This window comes from Sapajus apella, unplaced genomic scaffold (genome assembly GCF_009761245.1).
Source record: "Sapajus apella isolate SASKATOON/1434 unplaced genomic scaffold, GSC_monkey_1.0 scaffold72, whole genome shotgun sequence".
Classification (NCBI taxonomy): domain Eukaryota; kingdom Metazoa; phylum Chordata; class Mammalia; order Primates; family Cebidae; genus Sapajus; species Sapajus apella.
The window spans coordinates 9,821,482-9,848,831 of NW_022437012.1; the positions used below are offsets into that span (position 1 = coordinate 9,821,482).

The 27,350-nt window shown below is 49.4% G+C and overlaps 2 protein-coding genes across 9 annotated transcripts in view; one reads left to right on the forward strand and one right to left on the reverse strand.

Moving 5' to 3' along the window:
* MGAT5 (alpha-1,6-mannosylglycoprotein 6-beta-N-acetylglucosaminyltransferase) overlaps positions 1-7,701 on the forward strand; it is a 325,249-nt gene extending 317,548 nt beyond the window's left edge. For 6 of the 8 annotated variants that reach the window (XM_032250746.1, XM_032250745.1, XM_032250744.1 and 3 more), the window contains exon 17: positions 1,729-1,976. In XM_032250746.1, the coding sequence (XP_032106637.1) occupies positions 1,729-1,927 (199 nt within the window). In that variant the 3' untranslated portion in view covers positions 1,928-1,976. Of the gene's footprint in view, positions 1-1,728 lie in introns of all 8 variants that reach the window. The other 2 variants (XM_032250749.1, XM_032250748.1) reach the window with 1 other exon arrangement.
* A 1,200-nt stretch (positions 7,702-8,901) lies between these two features.
* Positions 8,902-27,350, reverse strand: part of TMEM163 (transmembrane protein 163) — a 270,086-nt gene continuing 251,637 nt past the window's right edge. The window contains exons 6-8 of the mRNA XM_032250750.1: positions 18,111-18,222; positions 11,161-11,302; positions 8,902-9,932 (exon numbers count right to left, since the gene is read on the reverse strand). Coding sequence (XP_032106641.1) covers positions 9,872-9,932; positions 11,161-11,302; positions 18,111-18,222 — 315 coding nt within the window. The 3' untranslated portion in view covers positions 8,902-9,871. The remainder of the gene's footprint in view (positions 9,933-11,160; positions 11,303-18,110; positions 18,223-27,350) is intronic.

Genomic DNA, 27,350 nt, shown 5'->3' on the forward strand with positions numbered 1-27,350 from the left:
CTGAGCAGGAGCCAGGCTGACAGCCTGGGAGATCTTCACCAGAAGCCCCAGCACATGTGCTGGGAATCGCAGGATTAATGTTGGCAAGAGGAGGAGGACCCCAGGCAGTTGGTTAGCTAGAGGAAGACAGGGCAGGAGTACGACAGAAAATGATGCTTTACACACATATACACATATGCATACGCATGCACGCACACAAATGCATACGTACATAAACATGCTCTACATACATGCTCATGTGCACGCACATATACACACATGAACATATACAACATACAAGCCCATTTGGAAGCTTCCCAGAGGCAATGAGAAACCTCAAGCTCCTCATCCTGATCCCTTCTTCCCTGTTGTCAGAAAGTGAGATTCCATGAACAAAGTGAAACGGAAATGGTTGGTGTGTGTAAATTAATACGATTGGACAGGCAAGAGAGGTGGCATAGCCCACCCAGTGTCTGTCAAGGCAGGGTGATGACAACCATGACCATGATCCTAACAGTAATGATAGTTGCCATTTATCAACTTACTCAGAGCTTCACTCTGCCACATGCTCTAGAAGCACTAACTTAATTCCCACAGGTAAGGATTATTTATCCCCATTCCACGGAAGGGAATCTGAGCCACACAGTGGCTCACTCATTTGTCCAGGTCCACACAGCTCCTAAAAGATGAAACCAAGACTCAAACCCAGGTCTGCCCGGCCCCCTGACACCTCCTTCTCTGATTTTGGGTGCAGCATGGGTTCCCACCTAGCATTCATGCAGGACACCAGGTGAGGCTGCCTCCTCCTTCGGGATCCAAGGTGGATGGAGCAGTCATCCCAAGTGAGAGGGAAAGATATGTGGCTCTTCTTTGAGATAAGAGGCCAAAACTGTTGGGACTGGAAACATCGGAATATCCTTGTCCCCCCAAGCAGTGGCCTGAGCCAAGGGAAGCAAAGACACCAGGCTCCACAGCCTGACACCACTCAGCTGTTGGGAGAAGATGGCAGAGGAGCAAGAGTGCAGGGCTCGGGAGAGAGGGCCTGGATTCAGGCCCACACCACCATTGCTGTGGCTGAAGGGTGGCTGCAAAGACCCCAGGAGCCGATGCCCCTGGGACAGCACCTTCTGTCTGATTGCTTTCCAGCAAGAAGCTAAGGCTATGTAACAGGAATTTTTTTAAGCCTTTAATTAAAAAGTTTAACATACTTAAAAAAAATTTAAATAATGCTTAGCTTTGCCCCATTCTCACTTCTTGGAAGCAACCATTGCTAAGGCATTAGCATGCTGCCGTCTCGACCATTCCATGTGCACACGGCGGGCTGATTGCTCTGTGCTTCCCATTCTGGGACTCGCCTTTCCTCAGGGTGACTCTCCTGTTCCTCGCTTTTCCCCCATTCTTTTTCAGTGGCTGCAGAGAAGTCTAAAAGCACAGAAGGGCCATGATTTATTTGGCCATTCCCAGCTTGGTGACTGGGTTGTTTCCAGTTCTCCATTGCAGACAAAGCTTCGCTGAGCAGCCTCACACACACCCCTGCATGCACAGCCTGGTACACACATGCCTTCCTGAGTCTAGATGCCTGGAGGTGGAGGATTGCAGAGGCAGAGGGTGGGCACCATTTCATTTCTAAAGTAGGACGAGACAGCTTAACATCCCCCATGCCTCAAGACGGGGGCTAACAGGGCCAATGATGAGGACAGGCCCTGTCCCTTGCATCACCAACTCTTGTTCCTTTCTCTTCCTCTTCAGGTATGAGGTGACCTGCCAAAGCTCAGAACTGGCCAAGGACATCCTGGTGCCCTCCTTTGACCCCAAGAATAAGCACTGTGTGTTTCAAGGGGACCTCCTGCTCTTCAGCTGCGCAGGCGCCCACCCCAGGCACCGGAGAGTCTGCCCCTGCCGGGACTTCATCAAGGGCCAAGTGGCTCTCTGCAAAGACTGCCTATAGCGGCCACCTGCTCAGCCCCGCACCATGCTGCCGGGGAAGACAGTGCCCCAGCCCCGTCAGACAGGGCCAGGGGCAGAAGTCATCCAGGGACTCTGGCAAGAGCCTGAACTTTTTGGTAGAAGGTTCTGATTTGGTATCTATCGCTCCTGCTGCACTCTGAGCAGCCCAGTGGAGTCTTCACCAAAACAAAACGAGAGTGTATGTCAGGCCGGGCGCCTGGCTTGCCCCTGGCACAACATCATTCCTGTTTCTCAAGGAGCAACTGTGGGAAGACTGTGTCACTGCAGCTGCTCCAGGGTAAAAGAAAGTCTCGAGAGTCCTTTAAAACAAAACAGGAGGAATTGAGCTGATGGGAGAGAACTCTGAATGGGAACATTCCTAAACCCATTAACTTATTTATTTGGGTGGGAGGGAGGGGACCAAGGGAGGGAGAGGAGGGATTGATCACAGGCTTCTTTTACTTCCAATGTTAATCATCCACCTTCACTATACTGTTATTCTGTCTGCTTCAAGCCGAGTGCCGGAGGGAGGCAGAGTGTGCCGTGGGGCTGGTGGTGTGCTCAGGAGCAGCCATGGAGACCTGGCTGCTCAAAACGATTGGCAGCAGAGCAAAAGAAACTCTCACTTTGGAAGCACAGCCAAAGTCCCCAGGGCATTGTCATAGATGGCAGCCAGAGCATGGGCTGCCTCGTTCGGGGGGATGTGCCTGTGTTGTCCAGAGAGCCCAGCCAGGGACAGAAGATGAGACGAGGCCCTTTTCCTCCATGTCCCCATGCCCAGACACATTCCTTGGCCATAATTTCTTTTAGAATCCCTTTAGGAAAGAAATACGGGACTGAGGGATTTTGGAGTTTCTGGTAAACTCCCCCTCCCTCTGGCCCCACTGTGAGGAGGCAAGTAGAGATGAGGGACTCACGCGCTGCTCGTGGACTTGGAGAGGGTTGCCTTTGAGCAGAGATTCGGACGGGAGTGAGGTCGGTCCTTAAAAACTTGTGGCATGACCGGAGCTGGGCTCCTGACAGGTAGGTTTGTGTTGTGTCCCCTCTGATGGCACCAAAGTCCAGGGAAGGGGGCTCTTGATGTCTGCTGGGGGAGCGGGGGCGGCTCGAGATGAATGCAGTGCACTGTCCTGGCTGCTTACCTGAGGGTGTGGCTCAAAGTGGGAATCTGGTGCTGGCTTTTCCTTCAGGCAGGATTACTCTGACTTGTTGAGTAACCAGTCAGCAGGTAGGCCTGGTCAGACACACTGGACCTCACCTTCCAAACCCTGGACCTCCCCATGCTCTGCCTCTGTGTAAGTTTCCATCCCCTCTGAATTGTCGCCGCCATGCTCTGTACAAGCTTGTAAGTTTCTGGAAAGCCTCTGACATCACCGTGCTGATGCAAGTGAACCCCATTCTGCCTGATGTGAGCACTTGGCATTATCCACCTGGCCCCTTCTGAGTGCCTTGGTCACTCAGTGATGTGCTTCGTGCCGGGGCTTCCAAGCACCATGTCTGCTAACAGAGGGCAGCCTGGTGGAGCCTCTGCCGGGCAGAGCTGTTGGGCAAAGCTTAATGGCTGGTGGGATTTCAGAATGTGAGGGAAAGGAAGAATTCTGCTTCATGGAGACCAGAGTTAGTGTGGGGCCTTTTAAGTCTTGTGAAGTTACGTTCTTCTGCTTTCTCAGTTGCTACACAAATGTGCAGCCATCCTTTTTTCTTAGGCCCACTGAGACCCCTGCTCAGTGGGTCTGAATTGTACCTCGTTTAAGAGAATAGAGGAGGGAGGAGACACCCTGGGTCTCCTCCACTCCTTAGGCGGCCCCTGCACACATCTGCCAGGGAGAGTACCATGGCGGGGGCGGTGGGGGAGCTCTGCCCTGAGCGCCATCATGGGGGTACCTCTAGACCTGGCTGAGAATAGCCTCTGCTTGGGTCTAGCAAGAAGGGCGGAAGTCCAAAGGAAACCTTGTTGGTGACTGTGTGTATGTGTATGAGCGCGTGCATTTCTTTAAGCTTTGCAAGGGCAGTTTCCTGGAGTAGGAGGGCAGATGACTGCTATCCTTGCTGTGAGGAAGAGCTTTTCCTTGTGAACGGGCCTCTTGGCTTTAGGGTGTGGGCATTTGCTAGAGTACCCCAACCTGCAATCCCTGGGCCAGCGCCGCCCTCTCCTGGGGTCTTCCAGGAGCCGTGAACACTGCGGATGTCAATGCAAGCATCTGACCAGCAGGGGGAGCCTGCAGGCTGAGTGAAGTTTAACCCACTTGGCCTTTGCTGCTTAAGCAAGAAAGCTGAAAAGTAACTTTAGCTCCGCCTTGTGTCCCAGAAGCTGCAGGGATCACTTGCTGGCCGTCCCTAAGTTCAAGGCCTCCCTACCTTCCTTTCTTTTCCAAGTCATGACTCTACCCTCCAAGGTCAGGCAGCCCGGAACAGTACTTTTCTCCCATTTAAAAATCCGTCTTTCGTCACCCCAAGTCCAGCATTGGCTGGAACTGAGCCGGAAGTCCACTGGCAGGGCAGCTGCTCTTGGAGCAAACAGGCCCACACTGCAGTTGTTTAGGGCGTTATCTGAAGAGTCAGTGACCCCTGAGTGTGTACTGGCTCCCAGCCCGCCTCAGACTTGGCCCAGGTGTGGTCAGTGATCCTGGAGAGAAGTGGGACGGGGCTTTCATCAGCCCTGCATGGAAGAGGAGAGGAAGGTGCCAGTGACCGCTGGGTGGGAGCCTGTGGAGGGTTTGCCGTTGCTGATCTTGATAGAATCCTAAACCGATCTAAACTGTTGATAACAGTTCCGTGGGGAGAGAAATCGTAAGTCATGATTAATGTTTTTCAGCACTATAATCATATCTTGCCTAGTGTTTTGGATTATTTTCCCCATTGTGATCCTAAGCTCTTAAAAAACTTGAGGGAAAACACTTATCTAATTTACGAAAAAAGAAAGCTTTCCATTGAAAGGTAAATACTTTCAGGAGTAAAAAGACTTCTTTGAATGCCAGTAAACACCTCATTTATTTTGTGTATGCAGTTTGATTTGCACATGTATAAATGAAGATGCTTTTTTTTTTCATTTTTGCTTGGAATGGATTTTTGTCACTGCTCATTTAGTTTGCTTTTTTGTGTGTTCGCTGTGCGTTTGGAGATACTAGTCTGTTTCGTTGGTGATATTTGTTTCCTTGATGTGCCTTTTCACTTTTCTTTGAGGTTTTTGGAATCTGGATGCTGTTGAAGGGCAATAGCAGACTCCTCCAGCTAAGAGACAGGACGTGTCCTTGGGTCACTGTGGCTGTTCAGGCTGGACAGCAGAAGCTCCCTGCAACCCCCCTGCCAGGCCATACTATGTATGCATCCACCCCCAGAGGAGGGTGTGAAGCCTTGAGAACCTCAAGAAAAGGCTGGATTCTGCCATACCTTCTGGTCTGCCTTGGGACTGCTGGTTGCCAGTGTGCCAAGTGACCTGTGTTCCCTGCCACGACGCACTTGCTGAGGTGTGGCTGAGGCAGAAGCATGTGAGCGGGTGCATCCAAGGAGTTCAAGGCCCTGCTTGGAGAAGAAATACTTGAACTAGTTAGCATCATGAAAGGGAAAGGACGTGCACCCCTTTTTTGTTTCCTTAGTGAATGCAAGATTTAATGAAGGTGAATAATGAGCTTCCCCTTTGGGAGTGGAGCCCAGTACAACTCACTGGCAGGGTTTAACATCAGTATGATGTGTTGGACTGAAACTGCGTGTCTATAGGTAGGTGTGTGCTTTCTAGAGCAGACCAAGGTGGCCACCCCATTTCTCCAAGGTGGTTTACCTAGTGTGTGTATATAATTAGACATTGCCACCCTCCCCTCTGGCCAAAAATTCTTGATTTAAAAAAAAAAAAAAAGGTATTTTGTTAACGACAGGCTGTGTTATATGTGTTACTATCCCAAGCCTGGATTATTTTATTTATTTAAAAGTATTTTAAATTCCCTATTGGCTTTATTCTAATCCCATTCGTCCCTGTGGGGCTGCAGAGCATCTTCATGTGAGTAGATGGATGGACAGAAATAGATTCATGCTCATTTAGGAAGCTGGGAGTTTGGTGAAGCTGAGGGTGAGTTCCTGTGATTCTTGTTGGCTTCAACAAAAAGTGGGAGACAAAGTTTTTATAGCAAAAGACCAAATTAGCTGTAGAGTTTCGAATGCAGAAAAAAATTACCCTAGCTTTCTTAGCATTTAGGGTTTTGTGAGGATTCAGTGTTTAGCACAGTGCTTGGCACATAGTAAGCCCTAGTAAATGTTGAGTATTGTCATTAGTGTTTCCTAAAACTTGAGAAATAAAGAGCTGAGCTCATTCCCTTCCTGTTGATTCAAAAATGATAGCTACATGAAAACATGATTCCAAGTTGATTGAAGGTTGTAGAATTACTGGTTTAGAGTATTCCTAGTTCTGGGCCTACCCTGCTGGTTGGCATTTTACTGTATTCTTGAATGTACTGGTTTGAAAATATGCCAGGCTTCAGCCCCCAAGGAAACAAGGCTGCAAGAATTTATGAACTCCAGCTGGAAAGGGTAAAGGTGACCTTTGGCCAGCCACATACCGGACCCTGTCCCACTGATGTCTTTCAGAACATTCCAGGGGTTTTCTTCAAGGAACATTTTTGAGCTAGAAATTGAAATGTGTTCTCTGACAGACTGCGCCCCTTGAGTCAAAGTTAACAGTATTCCTTTGCAGTAATGGAGGCTTGACTGTGTTAAGGGGGAATGACCGACCGTTTGAACTTACGCATGCCTCAAGCGGGTCCTTTCGCTGCCCCCTAGGGGCTAGGGTGGCCCCTCCTGTCCTCAGGGATCGGACTCCCAGGCTGGTTAGCTCTGCATGTTTCCATCAAATGAAAGGTTGTTCCCTGGCCTGGTCCCAGAGAAAACCCAACCCCACCCTGCCAGATGGGGGCGATGGGGCAGGGGTTTTGGCCTCTCAGAACAGCTCCTAGAGGCTGCTCACAGTTGAACGATGTTTTCCCAAACCACCTAAATATCAGTTTGCTTTTTGTTTTGGGAGATTAGCCTTTTACTTCCCCGGTGGGTTGAAAGTTTTATCTCTTTATCTCCTGCCCTGTCTTGGCACAACTCTGGATAGATTGCAGGTGTGGAATTTGCTGGAGTTTGGTGTCTTTTTCAAATTCCTTTGGATTCTCTTCAGCCAAATCAGCAGTCTCATAGTCTTATGGATGCAGTGATTGATTGATTGGAATTTCCCGTCTGCAAAGCGTCTCTCTGGCCCAGGTTTTGTGGAGCCTTAAGACACTCCCTCCTTGCCACCCTGACCCCACAGCTGGAGAACCCTGTGCTTATGTGGTGGGTAGGGCCACTGTTGATGGTGGGGACGGGGTGGGTACTTAGAGGATCTGTGGTGCTGGAGGCCTAAACGCCTCTCAGGACAGCATGCCAGGAACCTCAGAGCAGTCTCACGTCCGCCAAAGCTGAGAGGGAGCGAACTTGGGAAGCATTTTGCTCACTGTCCTACCCAAGTATTAAAGCATAATAGTTGATGCCAAAGGAGATGGTAACGTCCCTTCTGTAGTAGCTGTCACAACCTTGACGTCTTTAAGCTAATGGCCATTTGCATCTGTGTCTTCAAACAGATCCTGTTAGAGCCATTTTCTGTGGTTCACTTCTGGGGTGAAGTAATGCAGCCTTCTGCAAACAAGTGTCGCTGTCCAAACGTACTGTACTGGCATAGAGAGCACTGCTTTGTTTTCCACTGTTGTAGAGAAAACTAGGGAGAACTTTATTTTTCAATAAACTTTTCTTGTGTGACAGGTGGAAGTAATTTTGGGGGGCTGTGTGCATGCCGGGTCACCTCCAGAACAAAGCTGAGCTGCTGTCGATGTGTCCCCAACACACCTTCCCCCAGCTGCATTTCACCATTTGCAGCGCACTGCTGAAACTGCGGCTAGCAAGACGGGAAGGTGTGTTTACAGAGTAGAGAGGGAAGGTTTTCTACTGTTTTCTTGCCCTTATAGCACACCCACCGCTACTCGTTTTAGAGCACTCTCCTTGCACTGCCTTCCCCTAGAAGGGAATTGAATTAGAAAGTGAACTGCTAGACTTTGAGATAACTGTGCACCGCACCAGTGATTTACTAATAAAAATCTTTTGGAATGAGCTAATGAAAATAGCCCTACAAGGGGCTGAGCACCAGCACCCACTGGACCTGGAATAGATTTCTCCCTCTCAAGAGCAGCTTTGGAACCCAGGAAGCAGTGAGCCAGGAGCATTTGGTTAGGCAAGTGCCCAGAGACAGGGAGGCTCTAGTCCTGACAGTCTGTCTGCAGGTGACACTGGCCCTCATCTGCATGGCCTCTCTCAAGCTGGCGGGCCTCCTGGCTACTGACCAGAATGGAGACACCACACAGTTCACATAGCGTGTTTGTTGGAACACAAGTCCTGAAAAAGTTGCCAAGGGAAAGCCGAGTGCCTGCATTTGGGCAACGCCACCAGTTAGTTGTTAGCTTCCCTCCCTTAGTTTCCATGATGTATATTAGACCCAGCAAGAAAACCAGCAGAAGAGAAACTAACAGGATCCTGCACTTCCCACACTTGCTTTAGTTTCATGTTACATGTTAACATCCCTCGACATATTCCTCAGGGCACTGCTGGGGAAGACACCTGTAAGCATGATGATACTGGATCAAGGTTCCATGACCTCACAGAACAAACTCCCTTCCCTCCACCAGCCTGGAGGGGAGACAGACAGGGCCCCAAAGCTGGAGCAAGGCCTGGGCACAGCTGTCCCTCAGCTCCAGGCAAGAGCAACCTCCAGCACCGCCAGGTGAGTGTACAGCCCCTACCTGAGTGGTCAGAGGGGGTGGTCTGTGCTGCAGTCCTTCAGGGGCTCCACGCTCAGGTCCCCTAGGCACAAGCTTCCCCTCCCATGTCATCCTTCAGCCACAGCGAAAAACCTGCCCATGACGGGACTCCCCATGTGTTGGTGCCGCACAGTGACGACTCCCAAAGATTGTCTTCCCAAACCATACAAAACGGGTGAAGGTCTTTATTGGTCAGACACTACTGCCGGGGCGAGCAGTGGCTTGAGAGGTACAGAACGTTGCAGGTTGGGGAACACTGCTACGGAATCGAAACCTACCATGACATCAGCTGAGAACGTCTTGTTCCTTACAGAGCAGCGAACCATCTCTCAGACTGTAATATACAATTACCACTTAACACAGCGTATAGATATATGCATATATGGATAGATTACAATTATTTATTACAAATAAACCGTAGTTTCACATCTCTCAAAAATGGAGCCAGTTTTCACATGGATGTTCAGGTCCTGAATGTACAAGAAAGGGTCATGTGCTTATTGAATTCGTCCATGCAAAGCTCATACGTATATCACTAAGTACTAAGTACTTTAAAAAATAGAATGGTCTCCTTTTGAGCAAATCAGTTTAGATTTAGGATTAGTAAAACAGTATGAAACTAATGAGATACACTGATAGAAATTAGGAAGTGACATACTGATGGTTCTGGGTGTGTAAAGGGTGAGGGGTGCAATCTTCCCTTAAGACCTGCCAGGAGAGGACAGACCTGGAACCAGGAGAGGGGGGCCGCACAGGCTGGAGGCGGTGGGTCTGCTCAGTCCTATGCAGCGCAGGCTCAGAGCACCACCAAAGGCCTTTCTGCCAAGCAAAGGTCTCATCCTACTCACGAGAACCATCGTACTCCAGAGAATAAAAAACATCAGTCCCGGCTGGAGATGGGGAAGCGGGTCCCCTCCTAGGGGCGTTGTCCTAACATGTTTGATGGGGGTGGCAGGTGAAGGGGGCAAGGTAGATCCACCTGGCTGGGCAGACCTTGTCTTGTAACGACAGATCGTGTGAAAGAAAACTTCCAAAAAGAAACAAGATGTTCAGTTAAATATTGGCACCCTTTGCCTATGTGGAAACTTCTAACCTCGATGGTCTCATGCAGACGCTGGCCCCCTTCACTCAAACATCTCGTAGTGACGTGTCTGCCTCACCCTCGGCACCATGTCGATGAGGAGTCTGCAGAGACAAGATAGACAAAGTCACCTCCCCACCAGACCCTCCAGCGCATGGGGCTGGGAGCTTTAGGGAAACATGTTTTCATTTTTTTTTTTCTAAGATAATTCAGATACCACAAAATTCACCCTATGTAACTCAGCAGTTTTTTGTATATTCATCAATTTGTGTCATCTCAAAAAGAAACCCCATGCCTGCTGTGGCGTCACACCCCATCCTCCCCACACCTGATGAGCAGCACCCTCCTTCTGGCCTCTGTGGGTTTGCCTCTTCATGTTTTATATAAACAAAGTCACACAACACGTTGCCTTTCGTGACTTCCTTCATAACATTTCAACTCCATCCACCTTGTAGCGAGTGTTAGTGCTTCGTTCCTTGTTGGGACTGAATAGGAGTCCGCTGCATAGCTCTACCACATTTATCCATTCGTCAGTTAATGGACGGTTGGGCTGTTCTATATTTTGCCTGTTATGAATAACCCTGCTGTTTATTTCATGGACAGCTGGGGCCCATGGTAACTCCACGTTTCACAATTTCAGGAGCTGCCACCATGGCTGCGCCACTGTCCATTCTCACAGCCATAGATGCGGGCTCCACTTCCTCACCTACACTTGCAGGTGGCCCTCTTTTTGATGATAGCCATCCTACCTTTCCTTGAGGGATGGAAGCATTTTAGCATTTAAAAGCACAGCATCCTTTAGAAACAAACGGTTCTCTGAAAGGCCAGCTCCAGCCTGGGTGCTGACGCCCATGTCAGTGACGCCTCGTGGCCTTTCTGCACTGACTAGTCCCCTTTCACAGAAGTTCTCTAAGTCTAGGGATGCACCCTCTGACCAGCACACTGTCGCATTCCCCACGTGTGGCAGGAAGGGCTCCACTTGCAAGGAAATCACATAAAGGTGCTTCCCTGGGGCATCATGAAGACAGAGAGGAAGGAGCATACATGTCAGGATACAGGCTCCACAAGGCATGCGATGGAAGGAAGGGAGTGCCTTTATGGCTTAAAGGCCTGAAGCCTCTTGTCCCTCCCTCACTTCTGTGCCAGCCTCAAGAATATCTGACTTCTGCTGGGCGCTTTTCCTGTCACCTGACACTGGTCAGGCTCAGGAGGGGCACAGGTAACAAAAGGTGACCTTCAGAAGCCTACTCTATCATTTCCTGACTGAGGAAGGTGTGGAAAAGTGGCGCTCCTGGCTGCCGGGAAAGCAAAGAGGAAAGCACAAGAACCTACTTGACCCCATAGGCAAATATGGTGAGGCCGATGAGAACACCTATGCTGCCGTCCAGGTACCAGACCGCTGAGTCATGCTTGAACACTTCCGCACTCAGAAGAATGGAGAAGCCCATCACGCCGCCCACAAGGGAGTTAAACCCTGCAAAGGAAGCAGAGAGAGGCTAGATGGCAGTGCCAAGAAATCCAAGAAAATTACCCAAATGCCAGTCGTGCCTCCACACACTGGAGCATGTGCCGGAAGGAACGGTGCCCAAAACTCTCACAAGTGACAGCCACCACCTGGGCCCATCAAGACTCTGCCCAAATGTCACCAGATATCTCCCAGAATAGAGCTGTCACCCCCACCATCATCCTTTACCTGCTTTATTTCTCTTCGGGGGACTGATGCCGTGTGTGGTTTATAGCCCATCTCCCCCATGCTCACTAGAACACAAGCCTCCTAGAGGCAAGGGTTTGGTTCTCTGTTGAGTCCACAGTGCCCAAGACAGCTCTGGGCTCACAGTCGACATTCGAATTACCTGGGGACTCATATCTGAGTGTCTGCTGGGCCAGATTCTGAGTTGGGTGTTGAAGATGTGCAGTTACCTGTAAATCTCAATCCTGTGATGACACATTATCGTCACCATCCCTGTTTTTGCCGATGAGAAAACTAACAGTGAGTTTAAATACATTGATGGAGGTTATCCAGGTTAAGAAGGGCTGGGATTCTACCCAAACCTACATCCTTTCCCTCCCAAGTCTCCTCTAAGTAACCTGAGGATTTTTCCTTTCCCTCCAGAAGAGAAATGTAAAGTCTATTATGTTAAAAAATTTTTTTGCAAAGTATTGGCTACATGGTTGGAGAAATGGCCGTAAAAACAACTGGAGCTACTAGATAGCGACCGCCATCTCCTTCACACAGCAGCCCATTGGGTCTCAAAGCTTACGTGTGATACTTCTACTTTACCTGAGCTGTCAAAGGCCACATGGGAAGGGAATGGCTTAGGGTGGCTTCTAGGGTCTCCCCATGAAGGAGACCCTCTGTCAGTGAGCAGCAGCCAGACTCTGGCAGAAAAGCCCCCATCACCAGCTCAGATCCCACCAGACCTCTCACATCCAGCCACACGACGCTGCGACAGCTGCCCTGCCCTCACCTCAAGGCCACTGGACTTGTCACCATTACCCAGGGCCTCGCTACTGCAGGTCACCTCCCACCCAGCCCTGTCCGCAGCCCCCAGCCCCTACACCTCCTCCTCCTCTGCCCAATACCCTTCTGCCTCCAGCTAACATGCAAGCTTCGCCATTTTAACCGCCCCCCTCCTCTGTCACTAGAAACCTAAGCTTAAGGACAGGAGCTTTGTCATCTCATTGCAGTATTCGAAGTCCCAGGACAGGGTCCGGCATTCATCAGGGGTGCAAATGACCGCTGCATTAATGAGTGACCACACAGAGGAAGGAGGCAGGGGCCCGGACTGAGCGCTGGGTCCTGGGAGGGAACCACCCCTGCCCGGCTCCCATGGACATCAGTCACCCCAGGGGAAGGAAGCTCAAGCCAGCTGCTGATTGGAAAAGAGGCAAAGAGTGTGCGGTTCCCCAGACAGCCACTAGATGTCCACTCAGCTCCACCAAGTCACCCGCTCTGCCAGCCAGCACCAAGGACGGCCCAGCTTGCTGCTCCTGACAGCAGGTCCACCAGGTGTTCCCCAATGGCCCACAGCTGAGAGACTGGTGGCAGGGTCACCTGTTCACCATATCTTCTAGGAGGGGACTCTGCCCTGCCCAGCTTGGCTCACCTTTTGTGATGACAGAGCCTGATTCATTTCAGCGTCACTTCTTGTGAGTCTGCCTGAGGATGCTGGACTGAGCACACAGGGACTGGGGACCGCGTCTGTGGCCACCTGGGGCATCACTCTGAACATCCTTTACTCCACATGAAGAGCCCTGAGTCACCAGCCACACCAGCGCAGCAGGCAGGCCCTGCTGTCACTCCCCTCTGCAGGGCCAGCCTCCTGAGCTTGGCCCTTTCCCTACAGCTGGGACCACAGACCCACTCTAGTGAAGAAATGCTGTTATCGGTTTAGGAGCATCCAATGGCACAAAGCAATGGCTGGGGCCATCCTGATTAGAGCTCCCCCAGTCTGGCTTTGCCAACTGGATCAGGATCTGTGTAGTTAAACACATTCATTGTATGCAGAATATGCTAAAGTTTCTTGTGTACTTGAAAGATCATCATGGATGGGGTACTTGAGAGTTGGACGTGACCAGAAGAGCGCACACCCATTTCAGAGGAGTTTCCAGATTCGCCCCAGCTGTTCCCGTAGCTGCGCCCCTCATCCAGAGCACTCCCTCAGGGCCCTCTCACTCTTCCTCTGATTTGTAGTATGTGTTTGTTGTATAAAATCACATTACCCTAACTAATAAAAAGCAAGCTTCAGCCCAGTCGTCCCGATAGGAACAAACCTATGACAATGACACACCCAAAGCCATAAACCAGATCAGACCAGATTGACTGCACACACAGGGTAAAGTGGGGGAAGTCGGGAATCTCTCCACAGTCTCCTTCGTCCACATCCTGCTGTTTCTTTCCCTGAAGATCTGCTTCCCAGCTATAAGGACGCCCCAGCAAACAGCAAGGCAGCTGGCAGGGTCAGCCTGGCCCACTTCAGCCAGCCCCTGCCAGGTGACAGGGGAGGCCGGCCCTCCCCCCGAGAGAGGACGCTGGGCTCAGCCGCAGCCTGGATGGCAGCCACAGGGAACACCCAACATTGATGACAGCCATGGCTCCCTGACCCTGTCCTTCCCGCCCACCTTCCAAAGTAAGGAAAGAACAGAGAGGAGATAATTATAGATCGCTCCCTAGTTCTGCTAATCAATGAATGGAAAAAGCCCAGATCCCAGACAGTAGAGTTAGCAGGAGGCTATAATTACTGCTGCATGTTTTGCCGGAAACACGCCACCTAGCAGGAGATCCTGGGGCCACAGAGCACAGCGCCCCCTGGGAACAGACTCAGGGGTGGGGGCACTGCCTCTGCTCTGTCTCTCTCTCATCAAACCCACTCGCTGATTCATCCCTCCGCTGCCCATCTATACCTACCCCACCACCTCCCACACCCTCTCCCTCACCCCATCCGAGCTGCCATTGCCTCCTCTCCACAGGACCCCCCCTGCTCAGCTCCCAGCTCCCTCCACTCTGCTCCCCACCACCAATGACCAGAGGACTCGGCGGAAAACAGCAGTCATATCACCCTACCTGTTTCAACATTTGGCAAAATATCCCAAATCACACCCTAGACCTCAAGCCCTCCCTGCTCTGCCCTCCCCCACTTCTGAGTGAGGAAGGAAGGGACCCCCCCATACCCCTTTCTCAGACTCCCTCCACCTGGAGGACCGCTGTTCTACTTTTCACCTGATTGTGAGACAGTTTACACCCAAACCCCTCACTTTTCTTTGTAATGACCTCCTCCCTAGTTCACAAGTATGATGGAAATATTGCTTATGTGTGTGATGGATTCTTATGCATAAATCCGTCAGAAGTTGTTTTATGAGAAAAGCAGCCTTATTGATGTTCTCCCCTGTACACTGTATCACATGGTGGAAGCCAGAACAGCAAAGAGTAGACAGAGAATGTGTATCTGGAGTATCTATAATCTTAGGAAACACCACCAACCAAGTCACAGGGCCAGTGTTCCAAGGAGGGGGTGTCAAGCCCCATGGCCATGGGCCAGGTGGGGCCAGGGACTCCTGCTGGGGGCTCTGACTGCTGGATCCACAGTCAGGTGTCCGGCCAGCGAGGCTGTCTGTAGCCCAACTGCAGTCAGTGAGCAGATCACGATGCCAGGGGTCTGCAAGCCAGAGGGGCTTGACTGCCCACCCAGGAACTGCCCAAGGAGCTGCCTCTGTGGATTCACCATCGGGACCCCAGAAAGCTGCCCTTCCCGCTTATTCTAGGTGAGGAGACATTGTCAGGGAGGTAGGCAGCTAAGGGAAGCCAAGGCCAGCCAGGTCTCCACTCTGCAGCCCAAAGGGCTGGGCCAGAGTATGGCCCTCGGAGCCACATAAAGGGACCTCTAAGGCAGCTGGAGGTCCCAACCCAAAGCCCTGGCCAGGGCCCACTCATCCCTCCGCTCTTGGCACAGCACCCACCCCCCGTCCTGGCTACACTCATCCCTAAGGAAAGGAAGGCTCCACGGCCAAGGAAGGCATTTGCTTTTTCAGACCACAAAGCAGCAGACCACAAAAATCCCAGTGGGTGAACTCCCTACCCCAAATCCCAGGTCTGCCCCAGATAGGAAAGGCCGGGCCAAGGAAGCCGCATCTTGCAGGAAAATACATTAGGGTCAACTGGATGCAAGCTGCCTACAATTCTACAATGTGTCAGTGGGTGGCAGAGACCCCAGATGCCCAGGCTGTGGCCTCAGTATGCTGTGTCATTCTCAGGAGGCTGATACAAGGTCCTTAGATCCAGCTCTGGTAGAAAGATGTGTCTATTTGTAGCAGAGCGGTTACTTGGCTCAGTTGCAACCACGTTTTGGGGATCAGGGCAGGATGCCTCACAGCAAGAAGTCAGAAACCAGAAAGGGAGGCTCTGCTTCAGGGCTGGTTTCCCAGCCAGCGCAGCACCTAGCACAGCGCCAGCCACAAGAGAACTGTGTAAACCCTGCTGGGCCAGTGTTACTGCAACTTCATGTTCCAACAGCATCAAACCTGGGACCTGACGGCAGCAGGATCCTGACTGCCCCCAGCCTGGCAGGAGGTAGCAACCCAGAGCTTCATCGGAGCTTGAGGAGTGGGCCCCGCCCACCTGCTGCACGTGGAGGGGCCTTCGCGCTGCTTGACGCTGCACAGGGAGGAGGCAGGCTCAAACCCCAGCAGTCAAGGCAGTCAGTCCTCGCACCGTTTCAAATCACTTTTACCATCTAAATAGCTTTGGTTTCATATGGACTAAAGGCTTCCTCAGCCCGGGAAGCAAGGTGGCATCTCACAAAGGCAGAAACCAACAGCAGCTGTGGGGCGGGGCCCCCTGAGGAAGGACTCTGAGCTGTATGTCACATGGCATGCGGGAGTGCTGGGCACAGCAGGGGCCATCCTCCCTTGGGAGATGCTGTACTTTGCCCCTGGGTGGGGCACAGGGACAGCACCAAACCTCACTGTGCACCACATGGACTGGGGCACTGGCGTAAAACACCAGTTCCCGGGCCCCAACTCAAACCCCTGGAATCAGAATCTTTGGGGTGGGCCCAGGAATCTGTGTTTTCAGCAAATACCCCAAGCAATTCCAGTGCAGCCAGCCTGGTGAGTAGGCAACTGATGAACGTCTGGGGTCCCGGGATTTTGCAGTCAGGATGTCAGGTCCTGTAACCCCCTACATCCTCAGGCCTGTTCAGAGGAACCCCATGCACATCCGTGCACGTGGCTGATGCTCTTCCGAGAACAGCCATGGCTGAAAAGCTGGGGGCCTCCTCTTGCCTTCCTAAAAGACAGTGTTGCAGACCCAGGAGTGGGAGTGCGAGCAGGCGGTGGGCACAGGGACTTCTGGCCCCCCAGCAAGGACAACCAGCCCGCACCCTACCCTCACCCCTCAGACCTGCCCACACATCTGCCAACAGTCCCGCCACGTCTGCGGACGGGTTCTTGGGCCAGAGCTCAGTGTCAGGGTGGAAATGTCACTTTGGCTTCCTGTGCCCTGCCCACTGCAAAGTCCAGCTCTGCACCCAGCAGGTCCTCAACATCGGATAAGACAAGCAGCCTATGCCATGTCACCATGCTCTGCCCCGTGGGTGAGAAGGGCCTCCCCACCCCGGCCCTGCCAACCATCACTGTCACCACGCACATCTCCACTTACACACTTCACACACGAAAGAGATTTGAGAGTTTGGGACAAGGAGGTGTTTCTTAAAAAACCATCGAGCCGGGCACAGTGGCTCACACCCGTAATCCCAGCACTTTGGGAGTCTGAGGTGGGAGGACTGCCTGAGCTCGGGAGTTTGAAACTGCCCTGGGCAACAACATGGCGAGTCCCTATCTCTCAAAAAAAAAAAAAAAAAATATATATATATATATACACACACACACACACACACACACATACACATATACACACACATATTTTTATATGTGTGTACATACATACATATATATACAGACACACACATATGTATATAAATTTTTTTAAAGAATCCAAGTATTTCTGCTCTATTTTGTGCAGACGTACCCACCATCCCGTAAGACTTTTGCCCTTTGACCCCTTAGCACTTTACTTCTGACCCCTGGCTCTGCACATCCTCAGGAATAAATAAAAGCCACATGTCCAGGCGGCACTGCCCATCAAATTTCTTGTCTGTTCATCAGTGAGTGTCTTGGAGAGTCCGGGGCCTGAAACGTACTTTTCCTGCACTCACACCCCCTCCCTCTGTTATCCCAAAGATCACAAAGGAAGTTCCTCCTGTCGCACAGGGACACACAGACTCTTCTAGCTGGTTGAGATTCTAAGCAGAGAACACACAGTTTATTTCCCCAGAGCAGGCACCTGGTAACTGCAACCTCATCTCCCAGGCGAGCGTCCCACTAGCTGAAAGGAAAACCAAGCATGGAGAATCCACAAAGGAAACATTTATAGAATCCAGAAAAGGCACTTACTTTTTATGGGGAGCAACGCTCATAAAACCCAAGACTCCAGGAAGCCCTTTGTGCTTCATGATTAAGAGGCTGGGGAGCCCCGAGCCTCCCTGCTAGGAGGTCAGAGTGGAGGGGATTTATGAAGAGTTTATTGAATTCCCAGTATACAAGATACCTGCCCTGATACGGAAGCTTTGAGAACCATTAAGCAGCTTGAGGCGGGTAGGAGAGTGAGAAATGGATTTCAAATTATTGAGTTCTCCGGCAAGGCAAGCAACTAAGAGAAACCCAAACAACACCTTCCTCTACCGTGAGCCCAGCCCCCAGAGATTAGGCACCCTGGCCTTACTCACCATCTGTTATGAGTGCTCTACTGGTCAGAACCTTCCCCAGCATGAACTTCAACACAGCCAGGATGCTGCAAAGAATCCCACTTAAAATGGAGACACTGAACAGGAAATCGTCCTGCAAAAGAAAGTTACAGATTTCAGCAATTCACCACCTGCTGGAGCCAATCATCTGCAACCCACTTGCCCTACAGATCAGCTTTGTTCCACGTACAAATAGTCAGGTATGCTGCCACCAGGTGGGGGTATACTGCATGCTTTCACATCTCAATTGTGTCACCAGGAATTGGAAAAGATGCTCAAAAACAGATAACGAACATGTGTATTAAATTCATGTAAGTGGAATAAAAGTTTTATGAATGGAAAAGAAAACCATTATGTATTTCTTTTCCTGTAGGAGATTCGCCTTCCCACTATTCTGCTAAAATGAGTAGCAGTCATTGATCAATACGAGTTGGTCAGAATGCTGAGAACAGCCTCTTCTAAATAGAATTTTCCACAGATAACAACTCACCAAGCAGTTGACTGAGGATTCTGGAACATGAAACACACCACTGGCCCAACAAGCCTTCAACACAGAGCCAACTGAATTTGCCACGGGGTCAGTTATGGCCAGAGCTACTTAAAACCGTATATTTTTTCCCCTTAAATGCACACAGGGCAATTGAAAATTCACATATACATGGGTAGAGAAAATAGCACCTAAAAATACAATCTGCTACTGACGTTATCTTAACGCTTCCTCTAAGTTGTTACCTTACCTTCACAAGCAAACGAGTGAGTCCCACAGGCAAAAAGTACGCACCACTATCTCCTGACATTGGGGCCCATCCGGCTCTTCTGCTTCAAGCTCCCATGTGTCACCCCCATCAGACACAGCCTTCAGATCTCCCAATATTAAAATGTAACTGCCAGCAGAGCTCTGATGCAGCATCATACACAGGCAAAGAAATCAGCTTCTCCCTACGCATTTGATGAATCAAATTCACAAACCGCGTGTCAGAACCTGGGAAGAGGCAGCCAGCCTGCTTCATGTTCAAAACTGAACAAAGCCATGTGAAAAGCCACTTCACTGGCAAGAGGGTATCTTTACATGGTCAAGTGTCTCCCTGAAAATATGGGTCGACAGCAGTGGTGGTTTTGGCAACATATGTTCATAAATTCTTTGCTACTCCATCCTCCAAGAGTTGGAGATTAATCTCTCCGCCCTATCCCCTGCCCTTGAGCTTGGGCTGGACTTGGAGACTCAAATCTAACACAAAGTATAGAAAGGGAAAAACAGGCCGGGCCTGGTGGCTAACGCCTGTAATCCCAGCATTTTGGGAGGCCACGGTAGGCGGATTGCCTGAGGTCAGGAGTTCATGACCAGTCTGGCCAACACGGTAAAACCCCGTCTCTACTAAAAATACAAAAAAAAATTAGCTGGGTGTGGTGGTGTACGCCTGTAATCCTAGCTACTAGGGAGGCTGAGGCAGGGAAATTATTTGAACCAGGGAGGTGGAGGTTGAAGTCAGCTGAGATTGTGCCACTGCACTCCAGCCTGGGTTCACCCTCCACGGTGTAACATCCCCAAATCCATACTCATTTTAACTGTGAAACAACATCAAACAAACCCAAACTGAGACACATTCTACAAAATGTCCAACCACTACTCCTCATGCGTCAAGGTCATGAAACACAAGAAATGACCAAGAAACTGTCACAGACTGGAGACTTAAGCAGATGTGACAACTAAATGCGACACGGCGTCCAGACTGGATCCTGGAGCAGGTCATCCACGGGGAAACTGGGGACAGGAAAAGAGTCTAGACAGAGTTCTGTCTTGTGCCGGCTATGGGTGGTGTGAGCCTGAGGGCAGGCTGGAGGGAGGGGATAAGGGAACTCTCTGTACTATCTTTAAAACTCTATTAATCTACCATTGTTTCACATTTAAAAGCTTATTTAAAGTAATCACCTCACTGAAGTTTCACCTCCTCAAATTACCAGTAAGGACTGTCCCAAACTGGGCCTCTTGACAAATCTTCCGTCCCTTCTATGCAGAGGTTACACAGCAGGGGACAGAGCGGGAGGGGTCAGGAGCCCCACATCAAAGCTCCCTTTGTGCAGGGACTCAGCCTAGCTCCAGAAGACAGCACCCACAGAAAATAAGGTGAACATGATGATCTGAGTGTGTGTCCCCCCAAAATTCACATGTGGAAACCTAATCGCCAAGGTGTTGGGATGAGGAGGTGGGGCCTCTGGGAGGCGATCAGGTGGCAAAGACAGAGCCCTTATGAACAGGATGAGTGCCCTTATAAAAGAGGCCCCAGAGGGCTGGCCTGCGCCTTCCACATGTGAGCAGACGTGAGCAGCACTGTCTTGTGAAACAGGAGAAGGGCCCCACCCAGACACTGAATGTGCAGGCGCCTTGGACTGCAGCCTCCAGAACCATGACACGTAAGTGTCTGTGCTTTAGGAGCCACTCAGTCTGCGGTGTTTTGTTATCACAGCTAGACCTGACTAAGACACACGACCCAAGACTCGCACGTCAGCAGCCCCTGGTGCTAATGGGACTCAGGAAGCACAGGGTGGGAGACTGAGGCGGTCAGGAAAGTCGAGAACTTTGAGGCCCCAGATGCGGAGACTGAATTCTCACTGTGCTTACCCCACACCCGAAACCCCTCTGGCTCCATTCCATCTCTGTTTGCAAAGCCCTCCTCCCTAAGTTTCCAGAGGTTCAAAAAATCTGTGCTGATCCTATCTAGACCCCTGGGGCACAGGGGCTGGGGTGTGCTGCCCACCCTGAGATGCAGCTCAAGAGATGCCACCCATGGCTGTGGTGGCCCTTCCTCCATCTGCTAAAGTTGCTGCAGAACCAGGGCTTGGCTGACCCAGTGCCAGTAGGCACTTGCTCAACTCTGAGCTCCATGCCTTACTTGGGAAACAAACATTTGGACCTCAGTTCCTCCTCTGTAAGCGGCAGCAGAATACCTACAATGGATGCCCTAGCAGCAGCTGCCAATAAAAGGTAGGAATTGTTGTTAAGGGGCCCGAATACGTCATCCACACACAACTTTCCTCCACCTGCCGGCTGCATCAGGTGCTCACGGTGAGCCCCGCCAAGCCTCCTCAGCACTCTTGTAAGAAAAACACAGGAAGCTTGTCACCAAGAAATAAGTATACATGGGGAAATGCAGGGAAACGTAAAGAAACTTCACCAGGCATGGTGGCTCATGCCTGTAATCCCAGGACTTTGGGAGGCCAAGGTGGGCTGATCACCTGAGGTCGGGAGTTCGAGTCCAGCCTGAAAAACATGGAGAAACCCCGTCTCTACTAAAAATACAAAATTAGCCAGGCATGGTGGTGGCGCATGCTTGTAATCCCAGCTACTTGGGAGGCTGAGGCAGGAGAATCACTTGAATCTGGGAGGCAGAGGTTGTGGTGAGCCAAGATGGCACCATTGCACTCCAGTCTGGGTGACAAGATCAAAACTCTCTCAAAAAAAAAAAAGAAAAGAAACGAAGCTTCAACCTCCAAGAGACCAGGACTGAGCTCTACAGTGGCTATCAAGGGTGTGTGGGAAGCTTCCTGCACCTGCGGGGCTGCATCTTTGGGGAGCTCCCCATGGACCGGAGGGCCCTGAGGTCCAGCTCCTGAAGACTGGGGTGGGCTTCCTGGGGCAAAAAAGTAGAGGAACTGGGTGGCAGCTTCGAAGGCACTAAAGTGGGAGCCCCACTTACTAGCTGTGTGGCTCTGGGCAGGTCACTTAACCTCTCCTTCCCTCCACTGTCCTACCTATAAAGTGGAAAAAAATAACAGACCCCTCACAGTGGCTGCATATACTGCATGGCAGAGCTCAGCTGGAACTATGTTGCCGAGAATTTCCTTCCTGCATGGCTCCGAGTTGAAGCTGACTGGCAGAGACACCTGCGTGCGCCGTGAAGGGTGCAGGTGCAGCGGTGCAGTGCTGTTGCAGCTCAGCCGGGCACGTTCTGTGGCTCCACAGACTCACCTGGGGCGAGGGGGCAGCATGGGGCCCGGGGATTCTCCGTGCCACATCCCCTGCCCCAGCTTCGCTGAGTCATGAGTCAGGCGTGCGTATAGCTCCGTGGCAAAGGCGTCAGCTTCCTCCGTGGGATGCCCAATGTCATGGAGGCTGAGACAGTGAGGGTCACATACAGGTCTGGGCCGTCTTCATGGGCGCTAGTTTGTCCTTGCCCAGCTTTCTTTCCCAACTGCGCACCTGCGGACTTCAGGCCAACACCACACTCAGAGGCAACCGCCTTACCAAGACGTCTGCACCAGCAACCACCATGTGGAAAGTCTCCCCTGGACACAAACCCCTATTCCACATCACTTAGAGGGGTCTGCTTATTTGCCTGAACCCTGCCATAAAACTTCATACGGGGGTATCATGGGGTCAGTCAGTGCCTGGCAGAGTGAATGCTATATTAGGATTGGGAAGCTACATTTTTTAAATGTGGAGAAGCCAGGATGCGAAAGGCAGGCTTTTCCTGAGCACGGATTATTTTTACCAGCCACCCTGTGCTCCCAGGACTGGCTCTGAGAGCAACTACCTTTTCCTCTAGGAGAACAGAGTCTGGGGCCATCTCTGAGTCTCACCCAGAGCTGCAGGCTGCAACTCACCACTGCCCAGTGGCTCTACCTCAGAAACAGACGCACCTTGCGGAGGAAACCAAGAAGGATCCAGGCTGGCACAGACCTGCCAAAGCCCCTGACCCAAAGCCAGCTTTCAGTGTCCTAAAAGCTCTGTGATTTCCCTACCCAGGGCCCAGATGGCTCTCCTGCGGCACACGGCGCACTTGCTCCTCTCCACTGCTGTCACATTGACGGCTGGCATGAACAGAGTGTCACAGAGATGCAGTCAGCAGCCTGCTCAAGACATCAGTCTCTGGCTGATGGTAGCTCATGCCTGGAATCCCAGTGCTTTGGGCGGTCGAGGCGGGAGGATCACTTGAAGCCAGGAGTTCAAGATCAGCCTGGGCAACATAGTGATACCTGGTCTTTACAAAAAATATAAATGTTAGCCAGGCATGGTGGTGCATGCTTGCAGCCCCAGCTACTCAGGAGGCTGAGACAGGTGGATCACTTGAGGCCAGGAGGTTGGGACTGCAATGAGCTATAATAGTGCCACTGCACTCCAGCCTGGGCAACAGAGCGAGACTCTACCTATGAAACCATGTTTAAAAAGGCATCGGGCCGGGCGCGGTGGCTCAAGCCTGTAATCCCAGCACTTTGGGAGGCCGAGGCGGGTGGATCACGAGGTCAAGAGATCCAGACCATCCTGGTCAACATGGTGAAACCCCATCTCTACTAAAAATACAAAAAATTAGCTGGGCATGGTGGTGCGTGCCTGTAATCCCAGCTACTCAGGAGGCTGAGGCAGGAGAATTGCCTGAACCCAGGAGGCCGAGGTTGCGGTGAGCCGAGATCGCGCCATTGCACTCCAGCCTGGGTAACAAGAGCGAAACTCCGTCTCAAAAAAAAAAAAAAAAAAAAAAAAAAAAAAGGCATCGGTCCCTGTTATGGGCTAGATGTCTGTGTTCCTACAAAATTCATATGTTGAAGTCCTAAACCTCAATGTGACAGTATTTGGAGATGGGGCCTTTGGAAGACAATTAGGGTTAGATTAGGTCATACAGGGGTCTCATAATAAGACTAGTACCCTTATAAGAAAACAGGAGATCTTTTTCCCCATGAGCAATGTGTACCTAGGAAAGGCCACGTGAGGACACAGTGAGAAGGCGGTCATCTGTAACCCAAGGAAGAATCCCTCACCAGACACTGACTCTGCTGGCACATTCATCATGGATGTCAGTCTCCACAACTGTGAAGAAGAAACTCCTGTTGTTTAAGTCACCTAGTCTACAGCATTTGTCTTTGGCAGGCCAAGCTGAGACAGTCTCCAAGTTTAATAAAAGAAAGTTTCTGAGAAGATTTCTTCCAGAGAGTGGGGAAGCCACAGCAGACATGGAGGCCTGGCTGACAATGAGAAACCACGACCCGCACAGGCTGCGCCACCCATGACTCCTCTCAAGGGGCAGCCACATCTACCATGCCACTGAATTCTCAGCACTGTCAGAGCAGGCATCTGACAGACACAGAAACAGTTGGAGAGAAGGTAAATGACTTTCCCAGGGTCACTCTGCCAGTGGCAGGACCTGGAAGTGTTCCCAGCTGTAAACTGTACCAGGTTGCCTCTTCGAAGGCCTCGTCACCTCTCATGTCCCTAAACGGTGGACTCTGTGAAAACAGGGACAGCGATTTCCTTGCTCAGCCTTCGGTTTCCACTGTTACCAGCACTGTGTCTCTGTAATTTCTCACAGTTGAATCTTCACTGAATGATCGAAAACATTTAAGGAAATTAGCCACTCATTCAGAGCCAAGTATAAATGTACATTAAAGGCAAACTCCAAGTAAGTTATGTCCATGCTGGCAAGCTCCTTCAAGACGCTGTAGTAGCAAAGACCTTTTCTAACCATCTCAAAGCCATAAAAGATGGATATACTTGACAAGATAGAAGTTAAAACATAGTCAGGGGAAAGATCATACTCAAATACAAACTAGGGAAAACATTATCACAAAGGGTTAATCTCCTGAATATATAAAGGGCTCATAGAAATCTAGAAGAAAAAGACCAACAAAGAAAAAATGGACAAAGATATATGTGAGAAACAGTGAAAACAACATAAATTTTAAACATATGAAAAGGGCTCAAATACTCATAAAAGAAATGAAAGCCAAAACTATAGTGAGATCCCGTCTACCTAACCAAAAGTATTACAAGGCCACTAGAAAACAGTTTCTCATACAATTCTGATGGCAGTCCAAAATGGTCCAACCTGTACAGAGAAAAATTTGACAATTTCTCTGTAAAGTACACATCTACCCTTTGGGCAAGCCACCCGCTTATGTGAATTTATCTTACTGCTATACCTGTCCGTGTATGAAAATGATGGCACATATAGACCATTCACTGATGGCAATGAAAACAGACAATTCCAAAATTAAAGATGAAGATCATAACACTTCTACATAACTGACAGAACGAACTAACAGAAAGTCAGTAAACCGAAGACTTCAACAACACGACCAACTTTGCCTGATGTTTATGGAACTTCTACCCTACGATGGCAGGACACGTATTCTGTTTTAATGGGCATGAAATATTAATGCAGATCATATTCTATCCCATTACAAAGATGTCAACCAATTAAAACTGAAGGCATATTCTCTGACAATGGGATTAAACTAGAAATCAGTAGCAGGGAGATATCTAGAATATTCTGGTATTTGGAAATGAAACAATAAAACAACTCACTTCTTAAAAACTCATGAATCAAAAGATAAGGCACCAGGGAAATTACAAAATATTCTGAAGTGAAAGGAAATAGAACAACAGTATATTGAAATTAGTGGTATACAGCAAAAGCAGTGCTTAGAGGAAAATTTATAGCAAATAATTTACTTAAAAATATTTGAAAGGCCTAAAATTAATGATCTGAGCTTTACCTTTAAGAAAGAATTAAAAGAAAATCAAATTAATCCCATGTAAGGAGAAGGAAGGAAATAATAAACTATGAGTAGAAATCAATGAGACAGGCTGGGCGTGGTGGCTCATACCTATAATCCCAGCACTTTGGGAGGCTGAGAAACGTGGATCACTTGAGGTCAGGTTTTCGAGACCAGCCTGACCAACATGGTGAAATCCTGTCGCTACTAAAAATACTAACTAAGCTGAGCATGGTGGCACACTCCTGTAATCCCAGCTACTTGGGAGGCTAAGGTAGGAGAATTACTTGACCAGGGAGGCAGAGGTTGCAGTGAGCGGAGATTGCACCATTGCACTCTAGCCTGGGCAACGAGAGTGAAAATCCTTCTCATAACACTTCAAGCCCCAATGGTTTTACTGGTAAATTCTGCCAAACATTTAATCATTTAAAAGAGAAATAACCAATTCTAAAACATCTCTTTCAGAAAAGAAGAAACACTTCCCAATTTATTTCTGAGGGCAGCATTACCACAACACTAAAAGCTTCATAAGAAAACTATAGACCAATACCTCTCATGAATCAGACTTAAAAGTCCTCAACAAAGTATCAGCAAAACAAATTCGGCAATATATAAAAAGAATGATACAACACGACCAAACACGGTCTATCCTAGAGAAACAACATGGATTAAACATTCAAATAATTATCAAAGCAATTTCCCATTTTGACAGAACAAAAAGAAAGCCCATATCATCACCTCAATAGATGCAGAAAAAGCATTTGACACAATTCACTACCCGTTCATGGAGAAAAGAGGGAGGAAGCGAGGAAGGAAGAGACTCCTCAGCACTCTAGGAAGAGAAAGAAATATCCTCATCCTGATAAATGGTATCTAGGAAAAAGCGACAGCAAATATCAACCAATCGTGAAAAGAATGAACGTTACTCCTATGATGAGGAAGAAGGCAAGGACCACGACCTTCATTACTTCTATTTGACACTGATTAGGAGGGACTAGCCAGTGTACAGATAGAAAAGAAAGAAAGAAAATCATTTTTATTTACAGACTACAAATTTTCTATTTTGAAAATCCTCAGTAATTTACCACCCCTCCCCCACACAAAACATACTTATTAGAACTATAAGTGAGTTTAATAAGACCATATACCAAGTTCATAAGTAAAACTCAATTGTATTTCTATACATTAGCTAGAAATGTGAAGTTTTTGGAAACACTAAAGTAGCATAAAAATGTGAAATACTCATTGATAAATTTAACAACATATATGTAAGACCTGTGCACTGAAAACTACAAAATATTATGCAGATAAATTAAAGAAGCTTTTAGTGCATGGAAAGATACACTGTGATCAATTATTATTAAAATATTAGTTCTCCCCAAATTGATCTGGATGGAAAGGCCATCCTAACCCAAATCCCAGCAGGCTTTTTTAAAGAAATAAAAATGGACAAGTTGATTTAAAAATTTATGTGTAAGTGAAAAGAATTACAATAAGGTGATTTTGAAAAAGAACAAGTTTCAAAGGTTTACACGAGGCCTTTCCTTATTTGACTTACGAAATAAGTCATTTCCAAACTGATTTATGATAAAGCTATTATCAAGAAGTGATAACTGTCATAAAATCAGACAGACATATAGATCAACAGAACAAAATAGAAAACCTAGAAATCAGCCTGCTCTCGGATACAGTCATTTACTTTTAGACAAAGGCACAAAAGCAATCCCACGGGAA